This window comes from Nilaparvata lugens, chromosome 1 (genome assembly GCF_014356525.2).
Source record: "Nilaparvata lugens isolate BPH chromosome 1, ASM1435652v1, whole genome shotgun sequence".
Taxonomy (NCBI): Eukaryota; Metazoa; Arthropoda; class Insecta; order Hemiptera; family Delphacidae; genus Nilaparvata; species Nilaparvata lugens.
The window spans coordinates 3,818,865-3,838,164 of NC_052504.1; the positions used below are offsets into that span (position 1 = coordinate 3,818,865).

The following is a 19,300-nucleotide window of genomic DNA, read 5'->3' on the forward strand; positions in this document are numbered from 1 at the left end:
TCTGTGTACACGATATCTCATCTCCCAATTAACGGAATGACTTGAAATTTGGAACTTCAGGTCCTTACACTATAAGGATCCGACACGAACAATTTCGATCAAATGCAATTCAAGATGGCGCCTAAAATGCCAAAAAAATGACGCATCTCAAGTCTAATACTATTCCAAGATCTGAGCCAGCTGGTGTCAGGACAATAACGCTGGAGACACACGAGGTCTGCTATCTCTTCATAGTGAATGATTCAATAGAATCAACAGTTGCCAACCGTTTGCAATTGAATAATCACATTTTCTCGAATTCCGATCTTATTGTCAATTTTAGGTTAAAATGTTACTGAGCACTTAATTGTAGAGATTTTTGTGCTCAATCTTTATCACTTGAAATTTTTTGTTTGAATTGTATCTGAAGCCTGATAATTGGGAATCTAAAATCAAACTTTGCATAGATGGGGCGGAGCTCCTGAAATTTTTACAGATATGGGACTTGTGGCAGTTAATAGAGCTTATCAATGACAATTTTAGGTATAAATTTGATGAAAATCGTTGGAGCCGTTTTCGAGAAAATCGCAAAAAACCCTGTTTCTGACAACATTTTCGCCATTTTTGATTGAATTGCATTCGATCGAAATTGTTCGTATCGGATCCTTATATTGTAAGAACCTTAAGTTCCAAATTTCAAGTCATTCCGTTAATTGGGAGATGAAATATCGTGTACACAGACACACACACACATACAGACCAATACCCAAAAACCACTTTTTTGGACTCAGGGGACCTAGAAACGTATTGAAATTTAGAAATTTGGGTACCTTAATTTTTTTCGGAAAGTAATACTTTCCTTTCTATGGTAATAGGGCAAGGAAAGTAAAAAGTATTGGCCGTCAGTAATTTGCCATCTCCACCTACCCTGTCTAAAAGCAGCTCAAGGATTGCGAGACTAGTTATTTCACTATTACAAGTAGACAAAACGTATTCAGTTTACAGTAAAGTAATTTGAGGTTGCTTCAAAAATATATTGAATTCTGCAATGTTGTTTTCCATCACGAACTGCTTATTACTAAATCACTTTTTGCTATTAAAAAGAACGACTAGCACTCAGATTTTTGTCTAAGAGTACAACCAGGAAGATGGCGGACCTGCCGAAAGATCTCGTTGTCACAGTGAGTGATTAATTTATTTATTGGAAAAATCTTAATTTTAATAGAAAAAGGTGATTTAATAATAAGCAGTTGGTGATGTATTGAATCAATGTATTGAATCAGAATGACACATAGCCTGCTCCATAACTTTCTCCAAGTATGCAATCTGCTTCCTACTCTTTAAGCCATCCTGACAATAATCTACAAATTTCTGTAATTTATCTCTGAATCTAACTTCTTCCAACACAACAGTAACTTCGTTGGGATCTATTTCCTGAACTAATTGTTCAAAATTTACAACATTTTCGATTATTTCTTCACTTACAACTAGTTGGGTATCATTTTGAGATACAAGTGTATCATTACGAGATACAAGTGTATCATTACGAGATGCAAGTGTATCATTACGAGATACAAGTGTATCATTACGAGATACAAGTGTATCATTACGAGATGCAAGTGTATCATTACGAGATACAAGTGTATCATTACGAGATACAAGTGTATCATTACGAGATGCAAGTGTATCATTACGAGATACAAGTGTATCATTACGAGATGCAAGTGTATCATTACGAGATACAAGTGTATCATTACGAGATACAAGTGTATCATTACGAGAAGCAAGTGTATCATTCCTAGATTTATATCTACTACTATCAGATTTACTTCGTTTCTTATCTTGTGATACAACTCTTCTATCTCTAGTTGCTTGAGTATCGAAAAATGTTTCTTCCCTGACAGTACCTCGTTTTGAACCAAGCAAACTTCTAGCAACCAAATGAACATGTATGCACATGTTCTTGCCGCTTACATAATCCTCACATGTGCATACAAACTCATGTAAACAGCTCTTACAACGAGTGCACAGCGACTTACATTTTACATTACAGTTATCAGCTTTCTTCACAGAGTAGAACGTTTTCCCAGTTTCTGACATAATTTCCCAATTATCACCTCCGATTTTCACCAAAATTGCTGAAGGTATTAACAAACTTTTCTTGTGTCTTTGTCTGATTGAGTTACGCTTCTCAATTTCAACATACCATTCCGAAATTTTTCTCTGAGAAAAATTGAAGAAAACACTGAAGATTTCGTGGAAACTCTTTAGTGGCTTGACTTCACCACAACACGCTTGCAAAAAATTCTGTCGAAACCTTTCCAAAGGTTCATCAAAACAAAAATTGTCGATGTAACAGTGAGCCCAATTTTTGTAGCACATATTTTCGACGAAATTATCTTGAAAATATTCTAAATATCCCAGACAAGAGACATCATTTACCAGATACCCCAGAAACTCTTCCAACAACTTATGAAAGGTTTCTTTATCAGTTTCATATAGCAGACTTTTCAATGCACCAGACACGTACTCTCTCTTCTCGAGAACGTTTATCTTGCTCAAATTATTTTCCCAAGCTTCTGAGACATTAGCTGTGGGGAAAATCTGCATCTTTGGAGTTCCCATGATCTCACACCATGTGGAGTAGACACTTCCTTCAATATCCGACATAAATAATCGGGGTGTCAAACAGCCACAGTGCTCCTCCACTTTACGGAAGAAAATACTCATAACCAAACTAAAATCACAACTATTAGTGAACATAAACGCGACCGGAACAACTCGTCTACAACTATCAATCACTGAAATTACGAAAAGTTTTAAATTTTTCTCATCGTTCACCAGACATCCCTTATCTACACAAATAACATTTCTCCCACAGGCTTCCAAAATCGATTTTTGTGTTCCACTCATGTAAATCAACACACAATCGTCCATTTTCAATTTTGGAAACTGACGACTAACCACTTTTAAAGGTTTAAAATAAAACAGACTTGTGTTTGCATCATTTTTCAGTTTTCTAACCCAATCTTTGTTAGATTCCTTTCTATCAACTCTCACAGTTTCATCATTTCGCACAACGTCTCCTTCCAGATTTTGATCATTTCCCTTAGGCTCATCTACTCTAATAATCAACGTATTCCTAATGCTTTGCATATCTGGGTCAGATCGTAGTTTTTCCATCCAATATCTATAATTGCTCACGGAGTTCTTGGTTGCATCAATAATTACATTTTTTCCAGTATTCCCCACATCATTATCACTTCTAAAGTTTGTATCAGTCTCATCAGGCTCCCCTGTTTTACTATCAAAATTTACAGCATTTATAATATTTCCCACATCAGATCTCATCTTTGCAACATTAACCTCCGGTTCCTTCAGATTCAACGTTTTTCTAATATTTAGTAGATCACTATCACATCTCATTTTCTCCACCCAATCGTTGTAGCTTCCCTTAGATTTTCCCGCTATATCGTCACTACTGTTCACACCTATAATACTGTTTATCAGTGCACTATCAGCCCCCACCACTAGCACCGAATCCTCATCATCTTCCATTTCACTGTCGCTATTTCCCCCGGCTTCTCTGCTATAATTTGAATCATTCTCGCCTGTAAGTAGATGTCTATCTGCTTCGTCGTTTGTTTGTATATGTCTAACAGCTTCAGCAACATCACAATCGTCAGACATTCTACGATCCAACTCGTCGGTCGATCGAAAGTCGTCCAGTTTTCTACGATCCAACTGGTCATCATTCGATCGACAGTCGTCCAGTTTTCCACGATCTAACCCATCGGTCGATCGAAAGTCGTCCAGTTTTCCACGATCTAACCCATCGGTCGATCGAAAGTCGTCCAGTTTTCCACGATCCAACTGGTCATCATTCGATCGACAGTCGTCAGATTTTCGACAATCTATCGATGACGTCACACACTCGTAAACCTCATAATGTCCCACATGACAGGGCATATAACTGACACAATACTGCCCGTTCTCTTTCACCCGAACACCGATCGCCGAGGGACAATACCCTCCCGAGAATTTGTTGCCGTTTTGTCGATTTTTTACATAGTTGTGGGATAGATTGCACACATAATACATGGCTGTATTGTAGTTAGTGCGGTACTGCATCGAAGTGGACATCTCTAGATTCTGTTTCCAGTCGAGGAAGTCATCCTCACAGCTGAAAGTGAAGGATTGCCAGCTGATCGGTATGTGATGCACTTTCCTGAAGTGGTCATGGATCTCGTCGGTCAGCTTTTTGGTGGAGACGAAATCGCACTTGGGGCACTTCTTGTTGTAGTTGATATTTTTTCGCCGTTCATGTCTTTTGGATTTGATGTGTCTGTTCAAGGACTCTACATTGTCATACCTGCAATTGAAATTAATTTCATTAGAAGTTCATTGAATTTTCATCAGAATTCATCAGTTCATTTCATTAGAATTTCAATGAAGTTCATTATTCCCAAAAGAAACTATTAGAAATGATAGAATCTATCTATTAATGACCGAGCGAAGTAAGGTCTAAAGCTGCGTTTACACCTGTTATCAACAAAATGTTAATAACTTAATCCTTATAGATTCTATTAGATTGAACGGAACTTGACAAACACATACATATAGCAGTAATTTTGATTTCTATCAAGATGATGCCGTCGTCTTGGTGCACTCAAGTCTTGGTTAGATTGATACCTTCCATTCTGTATGCATTCTGTGGCTGAACGGTTGCTCATGAGCATAGCCTACTATAGATAGCGTAAGCTAAAGCATAGAGAAACAATAGCGTAAGTAGATATCCCATGGTATAGGGAATTTATGTCGCAACTTCTACTGTTATCTCAAGCCGATTACTGTCGATTATTGTCAATTTTTACTGTTTTGTTGGGGTGATAGTGTGTGAACGGCACATTTTGAGAGACTACCAGGGTCACACAGCTGCATAGGAAAGAACTACGTGAACTATCGGCTTGGGATAAAAGTAAAAGTTGCGACATAAACGCCCTATACCATGGGATATCTACTTATGCTATCGTTTCTCTATGGCTAAAGTAAGCCATGTCATGAGTCATGACTGACAGATGTTTCGTCTGCTGCTTAATATATTTGTAAACAAAACTAGAACCTAACCTATTTAATTGTATAATCAATTAAAATGGAAAACCAACAAGTGATTGAAGTTGTATTGAATGCTTCGTAAGATATTTGAAATGTTATTGAATTTATGTAATCATGTATTTCTCTTCTTCCAAATAAATGATAATGGAGTCCATTATTTTGTAAACAACCTCCTATTCAGGCATGTCTGTTTACGTTCAGATATTCTGTTTACTTTCTTTTCCATCGGTTAGAAAAGTATGATGAGCTGAATAATTTGTTATTTTTATGAGTGATAGTAGCTTAACCTAGATTTTGATTTGGACTGTAGTATAATTTGAAAAGGGACAGTTTTGGGCATAAGCCTGTTGTGCCTCCTCATAAAACTGTAAAAATAATTGTACGACTGAGAAAATGAATGAATAAATATAAACTATTAATTCAATCTTTCGTTACAAATTTTCTATTTATATAGTGTAAAACTCCAGAGCAAAGCTCGGTATCATATTATATTAAGCGAGCAATTTCTGTTTTTATATATCTGGTTATTTAAATGTTTAACGGATCTCGAAAACGGCTCTAACGATTTTCACGAAATTTGGAACATAGTAGGTTTATGATATAAAGATTCGATTGCACTAGGTCTCATCCTTGAGAAAACTCGCTGAACGGCATTAAAAGGATAATTCATCCTTGGCTGAAACAGCTGTAGATAGTAAAAAAGTGAGTATGTGAAAAATCAAAATATCGCATCCCTGAAATTCAATCGCAGCTGTGAAATATAAACAGGACCATTTTGGAGAATTGTGTTCTGTTTATCAATGAATAAAAATCTGGTGTGGCGCACTCACACAACTTCCCTTGCCGTTATGAAAATTGATCACTGACGCTAGTGTTCCCGCGCATAACAATCTACTATTCTAAGATCTGAGACAGCTGGTGACAGGACAATAGCGCTGCAGACACACGAAGTCTGCTATCTCTTCATAGTGAATGATTTAACCCTTGGACTACTAACCTTCTTCACATACACGGAATACCAACTGGGTAACTGGGTCCCCCAACAAGATTTCTGTTTTATATCTTTATTCTATATTTTTTTCCATTAATTCATCTATGAAATGCATTACAAAAGCTTTTAATATAATTAAAATAAATTTCTTTTGTTGAAAAATATGTTTTCAATCAAAACTGACAGGACAAAAAAATTGAGCATTCTATCAAATAGATGTAGGGGAAATGTTGTCAAATAATTAATTATGGCTATAGAGAAGCAATTTTTCAAATTTAGATTTCAAGTGATCATTATGAATCAGGTTTGGCGAAAAAATGATAATTGGACATTAAATTTATATCTTATGCATTCCGATAATGGATGGAATATACCAAAAAATTGCATGACATGGAATACCAAGCGGGGTAATAGAGTTACCCCAAGGATAAATCTGCTAATAATTGAAAAATAAGAGGAATGAAATGATTTTATGAGAAAAAACAACTAAAGTGATATGTTTTTAACAAGTACTCAAGGTTTCAATGAAATACAACAACATTATCTACAAAAAAATGGGGAAAATGTGGGTTGGGGTAGTCCAATTACCCCGCTTGGTAGTGGAAGGGTTAATAGAATCAACAGTTGCCAACAGTTTGCAATTGAATAATCTTATTTTCTCGCATTTCGAGCTTATTTTCAATTTTAGGTGAGAATGTTACTGAATATAAATTGTAGAGATTTTCATGCTGAATCTTTTCCACTTAAATTTTTTAGTTCAAATTATATCCGAAAACTGATATTGAGAATCCAAAATCAAACTTTGCTGGGGCGGAGCTCCTGAAATTTTTACAGATATGGGACTTGTGGCAGTTGATAGAGCTTATCATGAATATTCTAGGTATGAATTTAATCAAAATCGTTGGAGCCGTTTCCGAGAAAATCGCGAAAACCCCTGTTTTTGGCAACATTTTCTCTATTTTAGCCGCCATCTTGAATTGCATTTGATCGAAATTGTTCGTGTCGGATCCTTATATTGTAAGGGCCTTAAGTTTCAAATTTCAAGTCTTTCCGTTAACTGGGAGATGAGATATCGTGTACACACACACAACACACACACACACACACACACACACACACACACACACACACACACCAATACCCAAAAACCACTTTTTTGGACTCAGGGAACCTTGAAACGTATAGAAATTAAGAAATTGGTGTACCTTAATTTTTTTCGGTAAGCAATACCATAGAGAAACAATAGCATAAGTAGATATCCCATGGTATAGGGCGTTTATGTCGCAACTTTTACTGTTATCTCAAGCTCATAGTCCACGTAGTTCTTTCCTGTGAATCTTTATGACGCTGGTAGTCTCTCATATTGTGCCGTTCATACGCTCTTACCCGGTCAAAACAGTAAAAATCGACAATAATCGACAGTAATCGGCTTGAGATAACAGTAAAACACACACACACACACACAAATACCCAAATACCACTTTTTTGGACTCAAGGGACCTTGAAACGTATAGAAATTTTGAAATTTGGGTAGGCCTACCTTAATTGTTTTTCGGAAAGCAATACTTTCCTTACCTATGGTAATAGGGCAAGAAAAGTAAAAAAATTATAAATTATTCTGTTAACCTTCAGTAATATTAAAGATGCGATATGAACAACCTCTCTTTCATGAGGTGAATAATTTTTCCAACATTTTCCAGTTTCTCAATGATAGGGGACTGATAATATTATTTGTATAGATCTTTTAAGGAGCCATTATCTACAGCTGGTACCAATCAACTACACTTCAACTCCAAACTACCGTATCAAGCACGGGTGAACTGTTTATTACAGCTGGTAACTTAAGATGCTAAATCATATTATCACAACATGATCTTGAATCATGATCATCTTTCCGTTCTATGGTAGCTGCTTTGGCCGACAAGTAAGAAAACAGGTCTGTAAAATGGATTAATAAATAATTATTATTTGCCCCCCTATTAAAAATCCCACAGACCAATACCCAAAAACCAGTTTTTTGGACTCAGGGAACCTTGAAACTTATAGAAATTAAGAAATTGGTGTACCTTAATTTACGTAGTGATTTTCATATCACTTGAAAATGACATAAATGACCGAAACATGTTGTGATAAAATATTTAAAAAAAAAGGGTACTGAGATTTTTATTTTCTTTATATCTACTTACGCTATTGTTTCTCTATGGCAATAATCTCCTTACCTATGGTAATAGGGCAAGGAAAGTAAAATAACGAGCGAAGCTCGGTGCCCCGATATTTTGTATATTTATGTGTGACATTTGTTGTATATGAGACGAAGGTGATGCTTCTGAAGATCTCAGAAGCGGGTACAAGAAAGCTTATCCTATTCTATTTTTCTTATGCTATATTTTGTCTATGATGAAGCCTCACCTAGCCTCGCAGTAGGCACACGGGAACAGTTTTGCTTCGTCGTTTTCATGCTTCAATATGTGTCGTTTGAGGTAGTAGAGCACAGTGGTGTTGTACGTACAGTGACCGCAGTTGAACCGTGGTTGGTCCTGCTTCGGGTGCTTGTTGGCGGTATGTCGCCGCAAACTCGACAATGTCTTGAATATCCACGAACATTCCTTGCAGGGATAGCTGGCTACGCGTTCGCCTCTAGCATTCACCTAACGAATTAAAAATATAAATTTGAATAAATTCAGGACAATTTTATAAATATGAGTATATTACAATATGAAAATGGATAAATTCTGGACAATATTATATGAATAAATTTATGACAATATTTGACCGAAGCGAAGCTGAGGTCTTAGTTTCGACTCGATCGGCTTTTGTCTGTTTGTTATATAAATATGAATTTGAATATAAATATGAATAAATTCAGGACAATTTTATAAAATATGAATATATTACAATATGAAAATGGATAAATTCTGGACAATATTAATATGAATAAATTTATGACAATATTTGACTGAAGCGAAGCTGAGGTCTTAGTTTCGACTCGATCGGCTTTTGTCTGTTTGTTATATAAATATGAATATGAATATAAATATGAATAAATTCAGGAAATTTTATAATATGAGTATATCACAATATGAAAATGGATAAATTCTGGACAATATTAATATGAATAAATCTATGACAATATTTGACTGAAGCGAAGCTGAGGTCTTAGTTTCGACTCGATCGGCTTTTGTCTGTTTGTTTGTTTGTACCGCAGTGACTGTCGCAGTTATTGTCCGATTTGGATGAAATTTGTTATGCAAGTTCTTTGAAACAAGGCGCAGAAACGTATGTGTAACGATTTTTGATAAGACCTCCGGTTTTAATATAAATTGTGCCGCTCTAATATGTGCTGTATTGAATGAATGGTATCGTTGGAATGCTATCGATAGAGGACAAGAGTTGTCAGCGGTGAACCTTGAAACGTCTGAGCCGCTCCAAATCATACTGTATTTATTAATTGAAGAAAACTTCTCACTTGATTGTACCATTTCTTCCCTTTTCAACACGATATTTCCCTGTTTCATAGATGAATAGTTTCTAGACCTACCGAACCGACCGGAGACATCACAGCTTAGTTAGTTAGCTCTTATTTTCGCTTTAGTATAAGATCGGAAACCGACTTGTGAGCATAAACATTCTGCATAGGCATAACAAGCCGCCATAACATTGAATCCATTTTTCATGAAAAACATTATTAGCAACCTCCTGTCATTGTCACCAACATACCCATGTTATTTAGAATCATTTCCGTCTCACTATCGTCTGTGAGACGATTCATGGTCTAAATTGCCTACTGCATATTCCATTTTTCTATCAGTTGACCGATTTCTTATAATTAATTGTTAGAAAATTTGTAATATTGTAAATATGGGGACGATATGAAGGTACCTCCTTGAGAGACATTTATAAGTCCGGTGTCCCTGGAAACAATGTCTTTAGCACTTTCAAAGGAAAAATAATAGATTTCATGGATAAATCTTCACAATATACTATACTTTCTTAATGGCCCTTCTCATTAGTTTGAAAGTTGTAGGCTATTCATGAGCGAGGTCTATTGTTCGCAGAACTACTAGTAATAGACCGAACGGTAAGGTCTATGTTTCAACTTGATTTGCTTTTACGCCCAAACGCGTTGATAGAATTCATTGAGATTTGGCAGGAATATTCCTTTTACAACTGCGCGTCGATGTATACACAAGGTTTTTTGAAATTTTGCATTTTAAGGATAATATGAAAAGAAAAGGAATTCCTCTATACTCTGATATCACTATAATTATATATCATCTACTTTGAAGATAGGATCAATCAGACTATAGAATTATCCATAATCAATCAGCTGACAAGTATATTATTCATTGCATGCATTTCACAGATGTCTGGGCGTGTCTATTTCTATAAGGTAGGGTTTCAATATTTTACTTTTTGTGTAGTTGAGAATTTGATATTGTGGTAATTATTCATATTAAATGAAAAAGACTGAGAAATTGTCAAAAACCACTGATTTATTGATAATTAGAAAGGCCGGTTTCGGTTATTACACCATTGTCAACCTCTGATAAACTGTTTATCTGATAAAAGTTTATCAGAGATTGACAAGGTGTAATAACCGAAACCGGTCTTTCTAATTACCAATAAATCAGTGGTTTTTGACAATTTCTCAGTCTTTTTCATTTAGTTTTAATATTTGTCATGCGTGCCCATTAGTATCAATATTCATTCTTACATTTGAAAAACAAATTTTATAGGTGATTGAGAATAAAATAAAAAATTATTAAATGAACTGAATAATGCCGAAGAAATTATAATATTCTTGATTGAGAAAATTAATTTTAAAATAGTTAAGGAATATTTTATCAGATGGAAAGATTCATGAAACTGGATAAATTATCATATGTTAATTCATCTTTTCTTTTTGGCAAATAAATAAATATGGGATCCAAATTCAAACGTGAACTGAGTTTATTAACATAAGTGGAGTTTTTAATCTGTCTGTCTGTAGTTTTCTGCTCGTAAGCAGGTCCTTCTATATGGCAGCAGCCCTCCACTCTCTTCTATTCTCTGCCAGTCGCTTCGTTGCATAGTAGCTCATCCCCTCCTTGATGTCTTCCAACATTTTGTATCTTCTTATCCCTCTTCCTCTTCTTCCCTGAATGGTCCCCTCCATGGCATCCACCAACAAGCATTGCCGTCTCATCCAATGTCCCAGCCATCTCCTCTTTCTTCCCTTCATCCAGCAGACTCCTTCTTTCCCCAACCCTCCTCAACACCTCCTCGTTTGTAACTTTATCCCTCCAACTGATCCCCTCCATCCTTCTCCATATCCACATTTCCAATGCCTCAAGCCTCCTCTTATTCTCCTTTCTCAGCGTCCAAGTTTCTGCACCATACAGTGCCACACTCCAAACATAGTACTTTATTAGCCTTTTCCTTAGTGTCTTGTCCAGTTGGCTACAAAGAATTCTCTTTTTCTTATTTCCTCATTTCACCCAATGCCTTCCTCACCTCTTCCTTCAATATTCTTCCATGCTCTCCCCTCAATTCTTGTGCCTCTGTTTTCCTCTCCAGCTCTATCTATTTTTAATCTAGGAAAAAACAAAAAACAGTTTTAAAGAGTAAATTGTGATTCAACTGAATCAATTAGAACAGGTGACATCAGATACTTGTGGATGAGAAAACTTTGTGAGGTCTACTGTTCACAGACTACTAGTATTATTTATTTACAGAACTAAGAATAATATTTATTATTACAATATTTTATTTATTTTTAAAGGGTACTATAATTCTATTTTATTAATATGAATAAATTTATCACAATATGAAAATGAAGATGAATAAATTCAGGACAATTCTCAAGTTTCAGATTTTGACACTGAAGAAATGAAATGAAATGTCTACAAATGGGAATGACTGAGAAATTGCAATGATTCAAATGCTGAAGAATTAAATATTATTATTAAACGAAAATCCAAATTAAATGCTGTAATTCACCAGAATCAAAACATTTACAGGGTGCGGCAGTCAATCCCGCATTTTTGAAATAGGTGTAAAAAATAAACGTACGTAGATATCAAAATTATATTCATAAAATATTTTTCTACATTAAAAAGCATTTAGAAACATTCAAAATAATCACTGTTTGAAAATAACATCAGCAAGATGGCGGCCTTCCCGAGTACGGCATTCGCACAGGCGATTTGCGAAGCTGTTCATAACATCACGAAGCATAGGCTGAGGAATTCTCTCAATTTCTAGCCGGATTCTTGCCTTCAGTTCACCAACAGTATGAGGTCTTTCTTCGTATACTTTACTTTTTAGGTAACCCTACAAGAAAAAATCACACGCAGTGAGGTCTGGTGAACGGGGCGGCCACGGAACCGGGCCATTGCGGGGAATCACTCGGTTTGGAAAAACTCAGTTAAGAACATTCATGCTCACGCGGGCTGTGTGACTTGTTGCTCCATCTTGTTGAAACAATTATTTCTTCATTCACTTCATGTTGCCGAAGCTGAGGAATGAAGAATGTCCTTAACATTGTTGAATAGCGCTCAGCATTCACAGTAACAGATCGCTCTCTTTCGTTTTCAAAAAAATAAGGGCCTATGATACCCGACGAGGACATTGCGCACCAAACTGTTACCTTAGATGAATGGAGAGGTTTTTGATGTAATTGTTGCGGGTTCTGGTCACTCCAATACCTAAAGTTCTCAGCCTAAGAATTCCTCAGCCTATGCTTCGTGATGTTATGAACAGCTTCGCAAATCGCCTGCGCTAATGCCGTACTCGGGAAGGCCGCCATCTTGCTGATGTTATTTTCAAACAGTAATTATTTTCAATGTTTCTTAAATGTTTCTTAATTTTTTTAATGTAGAAAAATATTTTATGAATATAATTTTGATATCTACGTCCGTTTATTTTTTACACCTATTTCAAAAATGCGGGATTGACTGCCGTACCCTGTATAATAATATCATCATCTTATTGTCATTTGAAAGAATAAAAAAGGATAAACTCATCCTCCCACATTAAAACATAATTGAACTTAATCTTTTAGGTTATTTAGACAAATCAGAATAAAAATAAAAATACTAGGACAATTTCCTGATATTCAAATTACCTTAGATTTGCTAGAGCTATGACCTTCCAGTTTTGCTTTGCCTATAAACAGTTATTTGGCATTGTTATTAGGCATTTGCGAAAATGCCTAATAAACAATTATTCTCATTGACCGAGCGAAATGAGGTCTAAGATTCAAGTCGACGGTTTGGCATTTCTCTTAATGTTTAAATGTTGCGCATTTACGGCGAAACGCAGTAATAGATTTTCATGAAATTTGACAGGTATGTTCCTTTTTTAATTGCGCGTCGACGTATATACAAGGTTTTGGAAATTTTGCATTTCAAGGATAATATAAAAGGAAAAAGGAGCCTCCTTCATACGCCAATATTAGAGTAAAAATCAGACTATAGAATTATTCATCATAAATCAGCTGACAAGTGATTACACAGATGTGTGGAGAAGCCAGTCTATTGCTGTATTCCCATAAGGTCTATAGTTTCAATCAGGTACTTGTGGATGAGAATACTGCGTGAGGTCTACTGTTCACAGTACTACTAGTATATATTTATGTATTGTTTTATTTTCCTGTGTAGCGAAAAATAGCGTTCGCACCACGGGCAAAAATGTGTTTCCGGCTCTCAATATTTTCGGCCTACGGTCTCGGACTTGAAAACCGATTTCGAGCCGGAAAAGTCTCATTTTCGGCCCTAGGTGCGAAATATACTATTACTTACCTTGTGCACATTCTTCAGGTGTGCATGAAACAGACTGACATTACCGTACGGTTTATTGCACAGATGGCATATTATGATTTCAGCGTCCATCTGAAATAGAGGAATAAATGAATTAATTTTTCTATAAATAATATTCTTTATAGATTCATACAATAAGTACATCATTTAAATTATAGGGAGAGGAAAAATAAGGTAACCTTGTGCTATTCCTTTCCCAAATTTAGATAAGGTTACACATAGTCATAGGTTAAGTCTTTTAGTTGTTCACTTCACAAAATTTTCTGCCCTTAATTATTTTCACAAAGTAGATTTTTTAATTTAGATGCTTCAAAACCAAACATAGAAGAAATATTTCACATTATTATCAATAAAATAGGAAATATGAAATGGATACAATGATTGCAAAAATTGAAATTTCCATTTCCCAAGAAGGAGCGTCATCAGTCTGATTCCTAAGGAGTCAAATAAATTTCAAATTTTCCAACCAGAGAAGTGAATGTATCTGAGAATACATAAAGTGAAATGTGTAAATTTAAAGTATTGTGCTCACTATAACCTTAGGTGGGCCGTTCACTAGAACCGTTTACGTCCGAACTAGCATCGGCCGAAAACTACCGAACTCGTCCCAACGATCCCCCAACAAAGAAAGGAATAGATGCTCGTCCATTGCAACAGGTTCATCGGTCTCCGGCCGATCAATTTTTCGGTCCGAATTGAATGGGATTTTCCGGCTCTATCCGGCCGAACTATCTAGTCGAGCTGAGACAACAAAGTGTTCTTAACCGAAAATTGTTCCACAGTCTTGTTTGTTTTTGTTTTTTGAAGTTGTTCTGTTTTATAAAGTTGTAACTATGGGTAATGAAAAGTTGATAAGTTTGGCTCAACACGCTCCGCACTCGCTCCACGCACGCTCCACAATCGTTCCGATCATGAACGTTACGGGAGATGCTAGCTCTTCTCGCGTTCCACTCTTGCTCCCCGGTCGATCATCAATCGATCTGCTCGAGTGACGTTCGATTGCGGAGCAGAGCCAAAGTCTGTACGCACCTAAAAGATATTATCGTCGTGGTGTTCAAAGGCATCTGCGGACAAAGATTGCTTAACAAATAGGATCGGAAGATAAGATTATTGTAATGAATAACTAAATTAGTGGATATTTGTTTATTCAATTTTCAAAATCTCAATATAGTCATTATTTATGAAAAATGTTGGTGGCTATGATAGTAATTAATTCAATATTCATTCAATAGTTCAGCCAACTACTGAACTAGACTGACGTAAACGGTTCCAATGAACGACCATATACGGCCGAATTAACGGCAGCAGATTCGTCCGATCCAACGGCCGAACGGATCGGTTGAATACGGTTCCAGTGGACGGTTACCCATTAGGGAACTTTGGACTATATACGGCGAGGTGGAACCCTTGGGTCTCCCCACCATTGAAAGCCATATGCTAATAATAATAATAATAATAATATAATAATAATAATGTATTGAATAATATTCACTTTTAAACGAAGTGTCCCAGCTTCAACAGAGAATGATAACATAATGGGGAGGAAGGGAATGACTTAAGGCTTTCCGGTACACTTTTTTTATTTAAATTGGATAATCTTTTCAATATAATTGTTAAGATCATTAAAAGAGTGAGAAAAGTGGCAACTGAAATTTTTAACTGGTCTAATAAGCGAGTTATGGGTTGTTGAAGTGTTGAACTCCGTTTTCTTTCCAGATCATGAACGGTTGGATAATATTTTTCAATATAATGTTAAGATCATTATAAGAGTTAGAAAAAGTGGCAACTGAAATTTTTAACTGGTCTAATAAGCGAGTTATGGGTTGTTGGAGTGTTGAACTCCGTTTTCTTTCCAGATCATAAACGGTTTCGACTATATTAACAGAACTTCTCTTGAAAATTCAAAAAATCTATCTTTCCAAACTGAAACATTTTATTCCCCATATCGTTTATAAACAAAAAAGTAACATTTTTTGTTAATTTGATAACTTGTTTTTTGGCATAAATCGCGAAAAAACGCATATAAGAACAAAGCCAATAATATACTGAATGTATTAAGAAAAAACTCCAATGGAAAATTCGAAACCGTTTATGATCTGGAAAGAAAACGGAGTTCAACACTTCAACAACCCATAACTCGCTTATTGGAGCCACTTAAAAATTTCAGGTGCCACTTTTTCTCACTCTTATAATGATCTTAACGATTTAACGATCTCAATGATATTGAAAACGGAGTTCAACACTTCAACAACCCATAACTCGCTTATTAGACCACTTAAAAATTTCAGTTGCCACTTTTTCTCACTCTTATAATGATCTTAACAATTTTATTGAAAAATATTATCCAATTAAAAAAAGTGTACCCAACAGCCTTAAGGGCCGGTTTCCGAGCTCGGGATTTAGGTAAGTTCTAGACTTTAAACAGCTTGAGTCAGAAAACTGGCTTTCCAAAACGGGGCGTAGTCACAGTAAATAGTTGCAGCAAAATAAATATTTATTTTCTCATTTCTATAATAAATTGGATACGTTTTTCCTTGACGAAATGAAACATTCCTAAATAATTCAAAATAGCTGAAACTTTACACTATTCTCTCTTCATTTTATTTTGTGTTCAATTTTCTAGTTTTTTGGAATTTAATTTAAACATGACTTTGACTACAACTACGCCCTGTTTCGAAAAGCCAATTTTCTAACTCCAGCTGTTTAAAGTCTAGAACTTACCTAAATCCCGAGCTCGGAAACCGGTCCTTCTTTATAGCGAGGTCCACGTTATAATGGCAGTGGATAAGAGAACAGCGTTTCCGATTCTCTGCCTTGCCACTGCCCAGAGGATAGCTGATACCAGTATATCTCATGTAATATTAACTGTTCATTCTTGCTAAAAATTATCAATATTTTTTATTTTTTAATGATCATAAGTGAGATTAAATATTTCTTCAATTAATCATTCAACTTAACAAAACTTCCAGAAAAGTACTTACAGGCTTAAGACCAAAACGGTTTCAGTTCTATCATATTACAACATTGTTGAAAAAAGATCTGGCAACGTTGCGGAGCTAGAAAGAGATATCGCTATCTGTTTTGTCGAACGATAGACAAGGATAACAAAACCAATTCTAATGATTATAACGTGGACCTCACTATAGATGGGTTTTCAAACATTATGAAGCGGACCATTCACTATCCGACTTCTTGTGCAATAATGTTGGACCTGTAGTAAGACAAAGGCCCGGTTGCACGAAAGCCGGTTAAGTTTTAACCGTGATTAATTTCACGAGAACTAATCAGAGAAGGCCTTTTTGATAAGACGGTTTCTCTGATTAATCCACGTGGAATTAATCATGATTAAAATTTAACCGGCACTAAATTTTTAACATTATTCGAAATTCACTAACTGTGAATTCATTAACTTTACCTGTGGTTTGGACTTTTCTGGAACAATGTCTGGCAGTCCATCAGCAGAGTCAGACTCTATTGTCTCGTCATTTTCGTCCATTCTGAGTGACTTTTTGGTCTTTTTAGATTGGAATTTAACAAGGTTGACAGTTATTCATTTTGCAACACCTGGAAACAAAGCAAATCAAGTTATTAGTGGTGAAATAAGCTAATAAAAATATGGTAAGGGTAGGCACACACCGGTTAGTCAAGACAAGACTAGTCACAATACTTCACATAGTTGCTTATGAAGCAACAAACACCGATAAGCAACTATGTGAAGTAAGTATTGTGACTAAACGTGACTTGTCGTGACTAACTGGTGTGTGCCTAGCCTAAGGTTCACGTTAAGCCAGTGGATCTATTGATTGCTTTATTTATGCACATTACAATTTGGAGAAAGATATGACAACAGCGTTGCCGTTCTATGCCTTGTCACTGCCTTCTAGTAGGTAGAGATGGAAAGTGCACTGGAAATCTGGACACCCTAAACCTATTTACAAAAGTGGTAATTATAGTCTAGGCTTTGATGGAGTCGAGATAGTTGAATGGTCTAGTTCTGAATTATTTTTGTAGCACATAAACTTTCTTAGTGCGCGGTAGGTAAATTTTAGATATGTGGGATGATTATGATGGAGCATAGTTAACAAGCAATTGTGGATTTAAAAATTCATTTGTATGGAAAATAGAACGTTTTCAGAGAAATAAATTACCAATTACTCAAGTTCTTTATTTAAAATACCTACGCCCAAATTAATTATGCTTCAGGGAAGATTAATCAGTTTAATTCACTTATTAATTTACCTTACTAATTGAAGTTTCTAGAAGTAATACCTAGGTACTTTCATACAGTATAAATCAGATACTGATTTATTCAATAATTTCAAATTAAAAATATCTCCTAATTTTACTGCCGTATGATAACTGAAAATTGTTTTTTTACAATAACCAACAGAAACTTGTACATAAAAAATAATAAATAGGATTAAAAATACAAATTATTCAATGTTCTACAATATATAAATAGTTATAAACAAACTACTCACAATGTATATTATTCTCAGTAAATTATTTATGCCTATAAACACAAATAATATTGAAAAATATAGAAATAATAATCTTTTCAGAAAACCCCAGTTTTTAGGTTAAAAATTTTGTTGGTTAAAAACATGTCGATACTCGATAGTGGCTATCGACTTTTAATGTATCGATTTGATCACTTAGTCGACTCTTAATTCTCGACTTTATCAAGCGGGAGATTCAACATACAGTTGAGCGGCAGAGAAAAGACAGTATAGACTATTACTTGGACTATAACTTAAAAGTAAGATTGTTTTATTTCATAATAATAATTTTCAAGTCTCCTTCATAGTCCAGTCACTAAATACATAATGCTTGCAATAGATATCTGATCTCTGATTTCTCAATATTTTGTTTAGATGATATGATATTATAATATAGCCTAATAAAGAATGACCCAAAAGCTATAGGTATGTCCACAAGTGAACAAGTCAAGAACAATAATAAACCTTAAGCTGCGTACACATATACGCTCTTCCAACCCGCACCGAGCACGCTCCTCCCTCGTGCCGCCCTCGTTCCTCCATCGAACCACAGTCGCGCCGCCCACGCACCCATCATGAACGTTACGGAAGATGTTAGATCTCGCGTTCCCCGGTCGAACTACTGTTGCTCCCCCGTCGATCATCATCGCTCTGCTGGAGTGACGTTCGGTTGCGGAGCAGAGCGAAAGTCTGTACGCACCTTAAAGGTGACTCAGTGTCCAAAAGACATCATTATTTTCTTATGACATTTGTTGAATTTCAGCTATTTTGCAGTAAATGCTAAAGAGAATGAGATTTAATCAATCTCTTAAAAAAAATTATAATTTTTGAATAACAATGCCTTTGTACCGTATGCTTTAAATGTTCAATAAATAGGTATTATTTGTAAAGTCAAAGAATTCATGGGATTCTCAAAA

At 35.5% G+C, this 19,300-nt stretch overlaps 1 protein-coding gene across 3 annotated transcripts; it reads right to left on the reverse strand.

Annotated features, from left to right (window-relative positions):
* Window positions 1-798: 798 nt before the first annotated feature.
* LOC120351302 lies at window positions 799-17,413 on the reverse strand. 3 transcript variants are annotated; one of them, XM_039428041.1, is made up of 5 exons: window positions 17,300-17,413; window positions 13,867-13,956; window positions 8,495-8,733; window positions 3,849-4,351; window positions 799-3,806 (listed from the first exon to the last, which is right to left on the reverse strand). In XM_039428041.1, exons 1-5 carry the CDS (start codon window positions 17,378-17,380, stop codon window positions 1,246-1,248), a joined length of 3,474 nt encoding a protein of 1,157 aa, XP_039283975.1. In that variant the 5' UTR covers window positions 17,381-17,413; the 3' UTR covers window positions 799-1,245. The 3 variants fall into 3 exon arrangements, with proteins under 3 accessions (XP_039283975.1, XP_039283983.1, XP_039283971.1); XM_039428049.1 differs by having other exon boundaries at window positions 799-1,487; window positions 1,551-4,351; XM_039428037.1 differs by having other exon boundaries at window positions 799-4,351.
* Window positions 17,414-19,300: the final 1,887 nt, after the last annotated feature.

Coding starts and splice junctions, on each gene's coding strand:
- LOC120351302 (XM_039428037.1), bottom strand. CDS start 17,380: ATGGACGAAAATGACGAGACAATAGAGTCTGACTCTGCTGATGGACTG. Junction 8,734..13,866: donor ACCTGAAGAATGTGCACAAG/GTAAGTAATAGT, acceptor TTAATTCGTTAG/GTGAATGCTAGAGGCGAACG. Junction 4,352..8,494: donor TGTGCCTACTGCGAGGCTAG/GTGAGGCTTCAT, acceptor TTTCAATTGCAG/GTATGACAATGTAGAGTCCT.